Source organism: Bradysia coprophila, unplaced genomic scaffold (assembly GCF_014529535.1).
Source record: "Bradysia coprophila strain Holo2 unplaced genomic scaffold, BU_Bcop_v1 contig_94, whole genome shotgun sequence".
Lineage (NCBI taxonomy): Eukaryota > Metazoa > Arthropoda > Insecta > Diptera > Sciaridae > Bradysia > Bradysia coprophila.
In genome coordinates, this window is record NW_023504022.1 from 7086062 (window position 1) to 7102406 (window position 16345).

At 35.1% G+C, this 16345-nt stretch overlaps 1 protein-coding gene across 10 annotated transcripts in view; it reads left to right on the forward strand.

Annotated features, from left to right (window-relative positions):
* The window catches only part of LOC119085176 (protein turtle), a 215078-nt gene extending 198733 nt beyond the window's left edge, over positions 1–16345 (forward strand). For 5 of the 10 annotated variants that reach the window (XM_037195478.1, XM_037195479.1, XM_037195481.1 and 2 more), the window contains exons 10-12: positions 1486–1899; positions 6240–6330; positions 13256–16345. In XM_037195478.1, coding sequence (XP_037051373.1) covers positions 1486–1899; positions 6240–6330; positions 13256–14765 — 2015 coding nt within the window. In that variant the 3' untranslated portion in view covers positions 14766–16345. Of the gene's footprint in view, positions 1–1485; positions 2433–6222; positions 6331–6637; positions 6712–13255 lie in introns of those variants that run through there. The other 5 variants (XM_037195483.1, XR_005089247.1, XR_005089246.1 and 2 more) reach the window with 5 other exon arrangements.

Here is a 16345-nt window from a genome sequence, read left to right on the forward strand (position 1 = left end):
ATCAACAAAAGAATGAAACATTTTAATGTTCACTGGAACGTGTAATCATTTAAATTTTAAGTACAAAAATTTTCTTCATCATGAATGTTTCCACAACCCTGAAGGGCTCTATACGGAAAAATTGAATGCAAAAGTTTCTCCCAGTTTTATATTATAAAAGGTTTTACGTTTTACCTTTTGAAAATGAAAGTATATTATACTTTATAGATCATCGCTGAATTGAGATTAAAATTTATTTGTTTTGATAGCAATTTTAGAAAATATATTTCAACTTGCATGGAATTGAGATTTTCTTCGGAGAAAGGTTTTTCGGATCTCAATTGTTGAACGAACGTCTGGGCTTTATTTAATACATATACTTCTCGTATACGCTTTATTATGTTGATTTGCATGAAAAGGTTTTCTAAGATACTTTATGGAGATTATGATTCATGTAGCACAGCATTTCACTATTTTCATTTGTATAAACGAACAAAAAACATTGAAATGCGAAACCGTTTACACAAGTGTGCATTTGCATCATATCGTTCGTACTAGTTCTAGTCTTGAGTTTTAGCTTTTCAAAACAAAAATCGTTGAAGAGGTACACTGGAAATAAAAGCTTGTTTCTTAATATAACATTTATCATAATTTTATCTGTAAAAACCAGTTGGCAAAAAGGATCAATTAATATCAAGCCATGTAAAATTTTAGTGAATCATAACCAAAATGAAAACTTAAGGCAAATATGAGAAAATTTGTTTTTTTTTATTGAATATTAGTTGATCCTTCGCCTCAGAGGATAGTTTTTATATCGTTCCGGTGTACTTCGTCACATCAAGTATGAAAATATGTCAGGGCTTCTTATTCGGAATTTCAGTTCTTAAACTCCTAAATATTCTCAAAAATTTGTTAAAAAATTCTAAATTTAAGAGTTACAGTCAAAGGCAGTCAATTTTCAGCATAAATTAGCTTCAGCTGTTTTTCAGCTGATCCATACAAACAATCACAACCGTTTATACGTCTTTATACGGTTTTACCACTATCATGCGCGTGCGTGTAGCATCTTCAACCGTATGAACAAGGAAAACCAGTTTTGATTGTATGTGTGGATCAGCTGAAAAACAGTTGAAGCAAATTCATGCTGAAAATTGACTGCCTTTGACTGTAAAATTATCAAGAATTTTAAGAATTTTTAAGAATTTCCTTAACATTCTTAAAGTTCCTGAAAATTCTAAAACAAAAGTCTTAAAATTCCGAATAATAAACCGCATGAATCAAGTTCCTATTAAAGGTGAATGTACTGTCCGTGTGTACCTTCGATATTTTAAACATTTATGACTGGATATTTGTTGTAACGAGTCGTAGACGACATTGGGTAGTTTTGATTCCTGTTAAGCAATACGTACTATACTTAGCCGCTAGGATATTTTTGTTCTTAAAATTTTCGGAGTCTTTTTTGATCGATCATTTCAATTAATCGAATCGTTAAATTGTATTTCACAGGTCCGAAGCCAGGTCAACCGAGAAATCTGACTGTGACAGAGATACCGAACGGTTTTCTCATATCATGGCAGCAACCATTGGAACGTGCTCATTTGGTTCAATATTATACAATTAAGTATCGCACCGATGCTCAATGGAAAACTTTGAATCGCGGTCAAATACGACCCGAAGATACTTCCTATTTAGTTAAAAATTTAGTCGGCGGACGTACATATTATTTTCGTGTATTGGCAAATTCAGTAAAAAGCTATGAATCTAGCGAAGAGGTTAAATTTCCGGTACCAGCTCGTGTTAAACATAAAGCTATAACAGCTGGTGTTGTTGGTGGAATATTATTCTTTATCGTTGCTATCATTCTATCTATATGTGCTGTAAAAATATGTAACAAGCGAAAACGTCGAAAACAGGAAAAAGGTGAGATTGATTTTATACCAAAATTGACGCCTTCAGTCAAGGTGTATACGTAGAGAACTCGATTTACTAACAAAGTAATGCAATAAAGTGGCAATATGAATTGAGGATGGTTTGGGCTAAGTATTTTCTTTTTACTAATCGATAACATGGTTTTGGTATATGCGAATTGAGATGACTAAAAAAAAAACGAGGGGATGGTGCGTAGTGATGATAGCTAGAATTTGCTTGTTTTTTTGATTAACAAAATTTTCTGTTTCACTCACTTTACTTATTTGTGGTCACTGTAATAATTGCCATTTAGTAGCCGTACTAACCAGCGAAAGTAGTTTAGAAACGTAAACCAAAATTCAGTTTTTGTTTTTTTCATGTGTTTTTACTTGAGCCACTGCCAAATATTTCATTGTAAATTTTAGGCTAAAGCAAAACCTATACCATTTCGAAACGAAAATACATTAAGCGTACCAGAGTCTGATTTATAGCCGGAAAAAGCTTTTTATTTATTTATTTTCATACATTTTCCGCTGTAACTGCTATACTAAACGAGAATACAATATAAGAAATTGATACCGGGGATACCGGGGCCATATAGCATTTCAAGAACGGGGAGGATATTTTTTGTTCTTTACCCGTCTTCCTTTTCCCCCACAGTTCGGAACGCAACAGAAATTAATTTTCGGAAATAAATTTCATTTCTAGTTTTTCGGGAATGGGTGTCTTACAAGGATATGTTTGTGAATGTTACACGTACACAACAAAATACATTTTCGGATATTTCTTTTGAAACAACAACGGGAAAATGAAATTCAGTCAACGATTTTGAACCGGATTGCATATTATAAGGAAAGAAATCCGAAGAAGAAGGATTATATTGTTCAGCAGTGGAAGAGGAATACATTTTATTATTCCGACCAAATAATTTTTTTTTGGAATACATGCTCACATGCTTCGTTGATAATTGTCAAACCACTTGAAAATTTTTCCAATATTTAACATTAGTTTATTGAAATGTTTCTGTTCGAAAACGAAACAAAAAACCAAAATGTTCCACTTGAAACCATCCAGAATCGTATGTTCGTTCCCTGTGAATATCTTTTCGGGCTTATTGTGACGCAATGTTCAATTTGAACATTCAAATCTTTTGGGGAAAAAAATATTCTTTGGATCGATCAAAGCGTCTAATGTAGCATGTATACAACTTAACATGAAGAATGTTCAAAAATGAGGAGTGTCAAACTTACGAACACAAAAGAGAAGGGTTTGAAATAGACTGTTGCCTTCACACGGTTCCCGTCATAATCTTAAACGTCTGTTCATTCCGGAAACTCATTCCAATTTTTTTTCGAATGACAAATGACTTGATCATGAATTGTTTGTAAGTGTAATTCATAACACTAGGCAACACGGTCTCTGTGAGCGGATAAGTCTCGGTGCCCTGAGTACAAAACACATATCCATTGGTCCCAATGACGTATATGGTTCCGCTGCGGCCGCTCCACGAAAAAAGTAATAGGAACGGGACAGTTATTAGTGCAGCATATATCTAGGGTGTTCTGAGTTCAAATTACCATTCATAGGTCTTCACCACCTATTGTTAGGACAATATCCAAGACATGTATTTTGTCTTTCTTCAATATTGTTGAAACGATAGGTAGTGAAGACCTTGGGAGTGTTTTTGAACTGCACCCTAGATACCTGCTGCACCAATAACTGTTCCTTTCCCTTACTTTTTAAGTTTTTTTTTTGTATAGCGGCAGACGTCATTGAGACCAATGGATGCGTGTGTTTTGTACTCAGGGCACCGAGACCTATTCGTTCACTGAGGCCGTGTTGCCTAGTATTATGAATTAGACTTACAAACGATTCAAAAGTTAAAAATTGTTGCCCAGTGTAATGTTACCGATTTTTAAATCGCCCGGACAACCATTGTCAAAATGTAACATGAAAACATCATGTTCGCTGTTTCAATCGGAAAAATTGGTTTGGGTGGGGCTGTTGCTGTTCAAACAAAACGTTTCATTAAAAAGCACGAACAATTATTAGCCAATCTCTGCACCAGCAAATGCTATCTCTATGAAAACATTAAAGCTAATGATTTTCACCCATACTTCCCATATACGTAACTCGTTGCAGTGGATGCGCTTGCAGTGATAGAAATTTTGTGTTTTTTTTGTTGTTAGAATTGCATTATTAGTTGGCTCTTCTGTTGAATATTTTTCGAATTAATAGCAAATAATAGTCGGTGGAATTTATATTTTCAAATTGGATTGCTTTTGTGTTTGTTTTTAAAATTGAATTGATGGAAAAAAGATTAACGTATGAAAAGTAGACGAGCTGTAGATGTTTAAGTATATTTAAGTTTTGTTTCTTTCATTATTTACTTTAAAATTATGTTTTTTTCAACATTTTTCTTCAATTTATGCTCAAATCTTTCATAGCAAGACTTGGGAGGGTAAACAATATTGGAAAATTAATTCGAACATATTAGCTCTAACTTACTACAGTTTCACCGCAATCTCATTATTACCCGAGTTTTATGTACACAAAAGCATCATAATCCACGATTTCGGATGAATTTTTGTATGGCCAGCAGAAAATGTACTATATTTCTGACTGTTCATTGCTGGAATCCATACTTAAAATTATTGAATCTGAATCTACAGAATCTGCAGAAAATGTACTATATTTCTGACTGTTCATTGCTGGAATCCATACTTAAAATTATTGAATCTGAATCTACTACTTCTTCTGTTACAAGTCCTATTTTTGATACAAAATCTTTTACTTCACTTGTTTCAACATGATTTTTTCTATAAAGCCAACAGGAGGTAATTGTTTATTTTGTGATAGCTGTCGATAACAAATGATTAGCCGTATCTATAAGGTATAGCTAAAATATTCGATTCGACCCATAGAACGTTTTGGCTGAAACATTCTTCAAATATATTTTTAACATTAAGCCATTAAGTTCTATGGCTCTTATATTTGTGATCTCTTTGAATTACTTCTCACCTGAACTCTTCTCCTCTTATTTCTCTAAAAAGCCACATCGTTAAATGACTGTGACTCTATACGACAGTTACGACATAGACAAACATCCTTGTACAATGACAGATGATCGTTGTTTTTGTGTTGCGAATGTAAGGCGACATTTTCTTTAGTCAATTTCCTTTCAGTTTCTGTTGTACAAAAATTAAGGATATCCCCTTAAAGATCTTGACAACCCTCCTGACACATACACAGCGTTAAATTTGAATTGCAAATGGGCTTTGTTTTTTGTTCAAATTTTTTAAATTTTACTTTCAATTCTGACATTAGTTTTGTTAAAATTGACGCAAAAGGTAAGATGTTTTCGTAGTTGCTGTACTTCCTTTGTTAGCGAAATTTTTCTTTTATCACCAAATTTATTAGAAAGGATCAAAAGTGATGGAAACATTGTCAAGATCATTGAAATGTGATAAATTTATAATTCAATTGAAGCGAAAGAGGGAAAGACAACTAGCGAAACTCTCATCAAATCGGACAATATTCAGAGCGTTTATTGAGGGGACAGGTTTGCGGATGATGGAAATTTGTAAGACAAAATGTGTCTCACTTTCGACATTATCTGCAAACCTTAAGCTTAAAGCTTTCAATTCACTCTCGGTGTATTGTCTATTGCTTGGTATGATAAATTAAGCGACTTCATGCCATGACACTAACAATGAAAATGTTTTCTTTCCCTCAAATGAATCCGTGAAAATGTGAAAACAAGAAAATTGAATCATACTTTTGTCGCACTCATCATTTTGGCAACGTTTCAACCAAACAATCGCACATTACGATCAGTCAAAGCCTATACTAAGATAAGCGCAATCGGATCCAAATTTTATACGCAAGCGAAATTTGATGAAAACAAAAGACATTTCGACTGTTACAAAATTTCACGACCGGTTAAACACCACATAAGACTCGGTCAAAAACCAATCGTGAAATTACTTCCGTATTTTTGACAGTATTTTAATAGAAGAAAAGAGCAACCATCCAAAGACACAATTACGCTTTCACCAACAACAGCAACAACAAAATAAAGATAAAGAAAAAGTTGAATTGAAAATAGATAAATGAAAATCGTCGGTTCATTCGTTCAATTTTTTGTGTACAATGTACATTCTACGTATTACAGCGCAACATCTACGCCCTTGGGGTATACACCTTGAAAAAGGCACCTAATACCTCAACGTCTTGTGACCGCCGTGTCCTTTGTATATATTTTTCGATAGAAATGGATATCGCAGCCAAAAAATATATATAAGGATGGGTTATTATAACCATCATTAATTGTAGAAATCATTCGTTTACAGCATACAACATGGTAGCTTGTAGGATAACGGACGCCCGTAGTGCGACTAGTAGAACGGGCTCTGCTTCCAGTAGTCAAGTGCCTTTGAAAAAGTGAGTAAAAATTTTATTTTTTTTAAAATATTTTCTTTACAGTCGACCCCAGTGAAATTTAGACATGAATTTGCTTCAGCTGGTCCACTCATATAAGCATAATTATCAGTTTTGTTTGAATGAGTGAACCAGCTGAAAAACATGTCTAAATTTCCTGACGTCGACTGTAACACAAAATAAAAGATATTTCAACGAACAAGCCTTCAAACGAATGTCGGTCGAATTGACGATCTCTGTAATGATAAAGCGTTGAAATATTTTTCTTCGAATGTTATGGACAATAAATCATCCGAAATTATTGTTATAGGAGTGATTCCGAGCATTACCGGGATTACGAGACTGTATTTATAATACCCGGACCTAGTCATAATATCAAAAACAGTAAGACTCTCTGCATTTTGTCTAATAATTTATATTCATCCTACGTGTGACGGTTTCCATGTCCATTGTCCGTTTTGGTATCTAATTTGTGATTTTTAGACGTTATTGGTAGCAAAATTACTTCTTTTTTATTGGTTCGGTTAATTAATTTTTGCACGAATTATCATCTTCAGTTTCTTTAAATTGTAAATGCCCGAAAAGAGGTCAAGATTTTTGCATGATTTTGTTTCGAAAATACAAAACACGAATCAGGTGTCATATCAGTTTAAAGGTCGTCCATTAAAGCCATGAAATTAATGCGATGAAAATGAAATTTGGAAGAAACATTAATGGACCTAAAGCGACAGTTTTTTGAGCTAAGTAACTTAGCAATGCGAAATCTTTTTAACATTTCATAAATGTCATTTCATTCAGTTCCATAAAAAGCTAACTGCTCGAGCCCCACCAACGTTCAAGGATAAAAAATTTCTCTTCAAAAATCATCAAAAAATCGTGCATTCGTCCGTTGGATTTGCACAGAATTTTACAAAAATTAAATCTTAAAATTGAAACAGTCCATTTCAAAGATATTGACCATAGAGTTATACTCGAGAGGTGGCATGGTGGCGCTGTCGATCAAACGAAACCACAAAAATATGTGGGAAACCAGACATGTTGAAATAATAACAGCGCCACCTTGACATCTCTCGAGTGTAACTCTCTGATATTAACCTGTCACAGACGGAAAGCATATTAACAGTTTTACTATCTGGTCTATTACTTCATTTGATCGAAGTTTTTCAGAGATTGATCTCAGAAATCTTTTACTTTATTTGTTTTGGACATGCTTTTCGCTATATAAGATCTCTTTAGTCAGAGCTTGTCGTTTATTGTTACTGTCGTTGTCGATAACAGATGACAGCCGTCTGTAACAGGTTAACAAAACATTGGTTAACGATGTCAATCCATTGCCGAATCTTTCATTTCCGTTAACCTAAATTGATTTAACCGGAAGATTCAAAATCTTCTACATCATTTGTTGTAACAGATAACATAAATATGATGAGTTTCACGATCAACAGATGTCCTGCTTTCTATGTGTGATTTGTATGTACTTTCTAGTGACGATGTTGTTTCCGCTACGTGTTGTGTCACCGCTTTCTACGTTCAATTTGTACCTTTTGGGGACGCAATGGAAAAAAAACAAGCAAAACTGTTAGCCAGTTACGCCTGTAGCTTTTTTGGAGACAAGGACAATTTTTATGTTCAGTCTGGGCTCCAAATATTCATTTTGGACACCAAATGTACATACATGTCTTAGTTGACAAAAAAAATCTGTAAATTCCGGTGCCATTGACTCGGCGGCACTGACGATAGCTCTCATTAAGTTTAGATGGTTAATTGCGGCAACACCCTTTCAAATTCACGATAGCTCGAAAGTTCGTTCAAACTGCTGCGAGATACTCAAAATTAGTCGTATATTCAAAAAAGTAATGATGCAGTTAGATTACCCTAGATGGAAGCTCCATAAAAACATCAGAGAAACAATGGTTTGATGTTCCTCTTCTCTAGCGGAAAAATTGTTTGGAAATCAATTTAGAATTGACATTGAAACCAAATCGAACCGCTGAGATGCGTCGGTATTCAAATGCCAAATATATTACCAATGACTCGAACAACGAAAATATACGCCAAGATAACCCTCTGATTGATTGATCTGCCTTCTTTTTTGATCTATTGCTTTGAATGTCTAACGAATGATTTCCTTCGGAAAATCATCGACAATTACGTAAATTACCAACCCACATTTTCCGTAAATCATCCGCAACAATTTCAAAAAAAAAAAGTTCCGTTCGCTTTGTTTATCAACGTAAACTTTATCCAACAATTAAACCCTTGGCATTTTCGTCATTAAAACGACTGGGAGGTAAAACTCATTTGAATGCCATCCATTTTATATTTATTATTCAAACCAATTTAAAATTTGTATTGTTTTCATTTTCTACCTTTATGTTGTTTTTGCCGAGGCATGCATTTAATAGAACCGCAAAACACTGTCGCAGAAACAGATTGTAAGTTTATGTTTTACTCTCATCATATACATACATCATTAGTATTTATGTATACAATTTTATAGTAAGACTGGCTGGGTAGTGTTGCTGGATGGTTGTACAATATTCATCATCCATCATTCTCCTCCACCCTTAGATATTTCATTATTATGAATTACAACTCAAAACTCTCTCTCACTCAACTCATAAACCACAATTCAAGGATTTTCATATAGACGAACGGGCTTTTCATATTAACAACAATATTGTGAGCCTTGTCAGATCGGATAAAGGTGGAAATGTGTAATTTTGAAACAATGAGCAGTCAAGAAAACTTAAAAGTAGAAAGTTTTTGTTTAATGGTTTTTTTTCCCCAACCAGTACAGCCACGAGTTATTAGATAGATATGGTAATTTTCGGTTTCTGTTTCGTGCAGTAGTTTTGTAATGTAAGAAAATAATAACATTTTTTCGACGTGCTGCGGGAACGGACCAAGGAAACTACCTTTGAGATCATTAATTTAATTATAATTCCTTCAACTTGAAGTGTACAGGGGAATCTTCAGTGGAGGTATACGTGAAAGGATCTTTATTTGAATATGGTGCCACTCTCTTTCATCAAAAAGAATCTATTCAAAGACTATTCTTATAGCAGAGCTTCACTTGATTGTTTTCTGTAGACTTTCAGTGACGTAATTAATTAAACAAGCTAAGCATGTCTCTGTTTGCACTAAATCACAGAACTGTTTCTAGGATGAACATAGAAAACTTTTGGAGGCTAACCGGTTTTCGTTGTATGAACATACAATACAAACAATCGTAAGCGGCAGCTCTTATCACTAAAGTCTCCAAATTTGACACTTGTTCATTAATTGATCACAGAACTGTTTCTTGTTTCTAGCCTGAACTTAGAAAAGTTTTGGAGGCTAACCGGGTTTCGTTGTATGGACATACAATACAAACAATCGTGAGCGGCAGCTCTTATCACTAAAGTCTCCAAATTTGACACTTGTTCATTCATTGCTGTGACTAAATCCTGGAACGAGTTTTCATACATCTTCTAACCCTTCCCTTAGCGCTGCAAGCTTCATCAATTTCCATATTTCCTGACGAGGTATTTTAAACAAGTGCTCATTTATAAAGATCCAAACACTTTTAGATGAAGTTTTAGGATATTTTTGATAGGGTGAAAAAACCTGTTCTAGTACTTGGCTCAGTGCTAAGTTCAAGTTTATGATTTATAGTTGCGTTTTAGGTCATCTTATTTCTTAGACCTCATCGAGACCTTTCCAACGAGCTATCCAATGTTAAAATCGGTAACAATGGTACCAGATGGTTCGAAAGGAAAGCACCACATACTAATAACATACCTTTCCCGAACATCTCCACTAGAGACTCTCCAGTACACTTCACGTTGAAGGAATTTTCTAATAAATTATGAAAATATTAAAACAATGGTCTAAATGGTAGTTTTCTTTGTCCATTCCCGCGGCTCCTCATGATCGCAATGACAAATTTTCATAATTTAAAGAAAAAGAAAAAAAAAGTTTCCATCGAACTTTAGTTCATGAGAGAAACAAGTGCTTTTCGCGATACTACTTTCGGACGAATATTATCCTTCACTATAACACAATAGCTACAAACCTGCCTAGTCTACAATGAAGCAGACAAACTCTAGCCAGACATTTAGATTAAAATGTAACGAAAAACTTTCGTTGCAAAGTCTGGGCGGAGACGTAAATTAAAATATTGCGAACAAGTATACCGCAAATTAGCTGTTCTGTGAGAAAATGAATTCATTAAAAAAAAATGTCTAGCGCAAATGGTTATGCGTGTATGTATAGAGCTATAGACCCTCGGTCGCTGGGTTTCTTCTGCGCAGAATATCTGAAAAAAATTCTTCTTCCAATACTCTCACGTTCAGCTTCGCGTTCAGCACTTCTTTGCAGTCATATGGATTTTAAAAAAACGCACTCACAGACTCTTAACTCTTACATTATATTATTATTATAGCGAGGCATACACTCGATGTCATTGAAAAAAGTAAAAATTAACGTGTTGAACGTTAGAACCCATTATTCGAAGTCTTATGCCATACGATGACGTCATTGATTTTATGGAGTTGGAGCGTAAAATGTTGGCAAACATGCTGTACAACAACCGGAGTACATAACGACTGAAAACCAAAAAGTCGCAGCCACAAAAGGAGCCATGCAAACTGTAATGCATCCACAATAAGCGATTGGACCTACGAACGATTTTTTTTAAATTAAAATTTGAGGTCTTTCCACGTCATTTAATTAACGGATCCGATCATAACCTGCACTTGAAGTATTTAACGATAAAATTAACAGCAGAACTGCGATGAATTCCCGACGAAACATTTTCTTTCAGTTTCAATGCACTTGTAACACAAGTTGAAATTGGCTTTAGGCTTCAATTGATAGACTGTTTTAAGATCACCGAAATTTCGCCTCTATTACGCAGCCTGTTGCTTGATCGAATGAATTTACTCGGAACAAAGCAGGCTAAATTCGGGTGTACAGTACAAGTATATCGAACAATATGCTTTACTCTATCTAACACATGATAACGCATCGTGCAAAATGTTGTCGTCTCCCTTCAGTTGACGTATGAGACATGGGAGGCGAGTAGCATCAAAATTGTTAAACGCACTCATTGCATGTTTTGTGAAAAGTAAACTTGAAGATTTTTTTTTGTAAATTTAAATGGTCGTAAAGATTTTCACAAGCCTATTTGGCGCTACAGAGAAATTTGGATGTGCATTAGAGGTATCTTAATAGGTTCTTTCAATACCTTGGTCAATACCTTGGTCAAAACCGCTCTTTTGACCTTTTAAATGTTCCCAATTTATCGATATTAAAGAAAGGCGGATCGGTTTGATGAATGTCATTTTACACAATGTTCAGAACCTTGATTTTACTAAACCGACCAATGTTACAGAATCTATTTATGGTTTTCTTTCCAAAGACAACTTGCTTGCAAGATCCCCATTTTTAACTTTGAGCTACAGACTGTAGCCTACAGTACGTTCATCGAACTTTTTTCCGTCTGTGCACGTTTTTCATGTCATTTTTTTAAATTGAAATTTGAAATTGAACTCTGGCTGTGTCGCAAATCCCCAATATGCTAGCGTTTAATGTTAAAATGTCCCTTATGGCGCTGAATTCGAAACACCCCGAAAATGCAAATCGGTGAACATATTTTTTTTTGTCTTGTTCACATTGGCGATCTGGTTGTTGGATCATAAATATTTGCTTGCTTATAAGTAATTTAAGTAGCAGTTTTTTTTCTCCCTTTATCTCGTATTGTGCGCCTGCCAACATCATCAATCGAGTTTATTTTAGTTTTTCGTTTTTTTTTTGTTTTTGTTTTAAAATTCACACGACCCATTCATGCGACAGAGATTATTTTATATTTATATTTTCGTGTTCGTGTGTACATTTTCATTGAATGGCATCCAATATTGATATGATTTGTGTGTTCGCTTAATTGCATTCGGTGCGATATTTCAAATTTAATAAATTCTCTTTTTTTTGCGTTGTTTGTTCCGCAATTTTTTGCATATTAAATTTATAAAATATTATGTCGGTTGTGTCCGAAATTAGTTTGTTTTATTGTGTTCGTATTCCAGTTTTTGCGTTATTAATTAACTGAATTGGAAAGGTGAATCGTAACGGTGTGTTTTTTGTACACTGAAATAGAAAAATATTTGTTGTTTTTGGTTTTTATCACGTTCACTACCTTTAACACATTGAAATTAATTGCGGCTTGCCAACTTTCGGCACCCTGGACTTTACCTAAATAGTCGAGGAATGTCTCCAAATAAATTTCTAAAAATCCATAACTGAATTCTAGATTTTTAGAAATTTATTTGGAGGTATTCCGCGACTATTTAAGTAAAGTCCAGGGTGCCGAAAATTGACAAGCCGCAATTATTTTGAATGTGTTAAGAATTCTACTACTTTCTTCAAAAAAAAGAGCTGCGCCCATAACCTGTTAAAACTATTACTATACTACTACTACGATTACCGGCGTGTAATTCCAAAATTATCCATCTTTTGCGAAACCAATCACAGATTACGAACGGAAAAGCGTTCGCCACTATCCCCTCTCAATAATTTCGCTTCATAGTTTTTCTGTGTGTTTTATTTTGGTTCTTTGGTATCTTAAGTGTGAACCGACATAGTGCTAGTGTTTTTTTCGATTCGTTCCATTTGCACGAGCTCTGAAATACATTTTTTCAATGAATACCAAAAAACCCTAGCACTGCTCCTAGCATTTACAATAGAATGACAGAGATCCACACTTGCATGTGTTTGTGGTTTAACTCACACGATGAAAACGTGAACACTGCCCTGTAAGAAAGAAATGCAAAGCATATTCTGATACTATCAGTCTCCTATTTTAGATGCAAATGCTAGAAGCAGTGCTGTGCAAACACTTTAAAAAGTCCAATACATTGACGCTAATGCAAACCTTTTTATTCTTTAGATACCGACAAAGCCGAATACCAGGTCTAAATTTACTTTTTGCTATCATTCATTGGATATGGCCAGCCGATCGTTGTACGGGTTGCCATTCCATTTACTCCATCACACCGCTGAAACAAAATTCAACGAAAAACTTGGATCAAATTCATCGTTCAGCTGATGGTCGCTTCATTCTATCGATCGACGAAACCGATATGATCATGCGACCGAGTAGTGCTGGTTCCGATAACAGTGGCAGTGATGATGGTGGATTTTTAGTGAAACAAGGGATACACAATTTTTCCCCTTGGCGTCGTCCAGCGATTACAAGTCCCAACCAAATGAGTATCCGTGCACACGGACCCGGTGAAAGACATTTACCTCGATCGTATGAAGGTCTACTGAGTATCGGAAGTCACGCCACACAAAACTTGCTACAAACCGTTCCTGTCCAGTATCAATCTCAGCCTATGGGTCACAACTTACACATCAACACAATCAGTGGCAATGTACCCGGATCAGTTATGACCAATCTATACACTCCATCTCGTGAGTCTCGAATCGTTTCAAGCTCACCAGCAAATTCTGTGGCTCTGACAGAGATACGCTCACCTTGGACGCCTAGTGCAATGTACTTCAACGATATCTCGTCTGTTCTTCAGCCCAGCTCTGCAGAACGTTCTCTGTCGAAACCTCGCAGTGAAATAAATCAACTTCGATATTTGCAAGAACGATACTCGCAAGAATTGCCGTCGTTGCGTGCAATTCACGAAGAAACTCGCCGTATGGCTCAAGGTTTCGTTCCATTACAAATACAGATGCATTCGCCATCGTGGCGATACTCACAACCACCCGTCTCTCATCATCACCACCATCGACATCGGACAAGAATGATGCCACGCCATGCAAGAATGGCACGCAGTGTACCTGATCTCAATTCACCAAATTCACAATTGAACTTGGCCATGCATATAATCGAGGCATCGCCGGAAAGCCGATCCAGTTCCAGTGGATTCGGTAGCAAAAATACTTCAACTCAACACAACCAAAGTTCACAGTCTGGCAGCACAAACGAATGGCGCTATCTTCCACCGTACAGACCTCCGCCTCCGCCACCTACAATTTACGACAATTATCCCGTCACATTCGCTTCAGCTCAAGACACTCCGCCGTACAATATGGGCCACTGGTTAGAGTTAATCACACGGTTAAATGCCGCATCAGAATCCGTGAATGTTCCGAAAGCGGCCGATGTGGGTAGCGTTGACTGCCATTATGAATTTGATCCCGCCACAGCGACTCCAACTCCCACAGCATCCACACCAACGGGTGTCCGCGACGATCATTTCGTTGGTGATCTGAAATACACACCGCCATATTCGCAACAAACACTGCCGCTGCAACAGCGTAAACGTTTAGCCAAATACGATAACATCGAGGCCAGAGTGCAGGCTATGAAGGAAGAATTCTATGCTTACCGCAAACGACAAGCAATGCGACGATCTGGTGTAGAACTGGAAAGTGCATGTTAGGCTTTAAATGGATGGATGGATTTTGTTAATTCAATTTAAGAAAGAAAAAAATGTTTAAATGTTTGGGACAACCAAAATCGATTCTATGATGGCATTACGGAGCGTGACAGTTTATGGATGTTCTTGGTAAGTCAATACATTCAATAATGCCTGAGGATAGCCAGCACTCAATTGAAGTCCATGTAGTACTCTACAAAGTTCAAGGAGTGACATGACTTTCTCCAGTGCTCAAGGTCAGACGAGCTACTCTACGGGCAATGCTGTGAACCAGCTCGTAAAATTGGTTTTAAAAATTTAAAAATTTTGAGCGGTCCAAAATCCGGGCCTGTTAATGCTAGACACTTGCGCTTTCTACCTTCACTCTCTTCCTTTTCATCTTATTTTATTTCGGTATTTTTCCGGTGTCCAGAGCAGACAACATGAAAGTATATCCAAACCCACTGTTGAACATTTCCTCAGGCTACGAATGTGATTTATCTGACCGAATTAATCGAATTAATTTTGCCACTGTCACCACACAACATATTTTGTGTTTGATGCAGTTTGATCTCGACACCATTATTGTGTTCAAAACAATCCAGTTCCTATTGTGCGTCAGCAAGTAATTAATTTTCCAATTTATAGTTCTTTGAATTATTTATCGTTTGTGGATGGTGGAAAATGTGCTCTAATTCATTTCGAAAAAACGAATTGTCTCTCCTTTTTTTCGTCTCGGCATCTGAGATTCGGATTCAAAGAGAAGTCATTTTCAGAGATTTTTTTTTTCTTGACCGGGATTCGGATGAGTATGATGAAAATTCGATGATAGTCTCTTAAAAACCCAGATCGTATAGTAAAAGGAAAAATTAACAATTTATATAGAAAAAATGAATGAACGAGAAATGTTTATTGTATAATTCAGCACTAATCTACTACTTGAAAAATCGTAATGACAAAAGTTAATTCAAATGAAATTTAAGTAGGTAAACTCAATTTAAATTAAACAAATAAAAAAGTAACAAACAAAAGAATAATGAAAGCGTAATTAGGATTTGCAAAAGAAAGAAAATAAAAGTAAAAACAAAAAGCAAGAACATAGATAATTATAAATTAAAAATTAAAATTAATTAACACACATGAAAACGACTTACATTTAAATTATAACGTTTTTAAACATAAAGAAAAGAATTTAGAATAAATTGAGAAAATTAATTCCAATGAAAAGAAAATAAAAAAATTAAGAAAATTAATTATTTATAAAAAAAGAGAAAGGAAAAATTCTACGACTAAGAATAATATTGAACGCATCGTGGATCAACGATTCTGTAAATAAAAAGAAAGAAAAAAGATAAATCAATAAACGGGATATAAAAAGAATTATGAGAAATTATAAAAAAATGAAAAATAAAAAAAAAAACAAAAAATTAATGTTCTATTGTGAAAAACGTAATGTAAATTGCAATGACTTAAACTACCTAATTAAATTATGAACTTAACATCAAGACAAACAAGCAAAGAAAAAAAATTATTAAAAAAAAACAAATTATCGATTAACATAACCTACTATTCAACTAAACAAAACAAAACAAAAAATAGTGAAA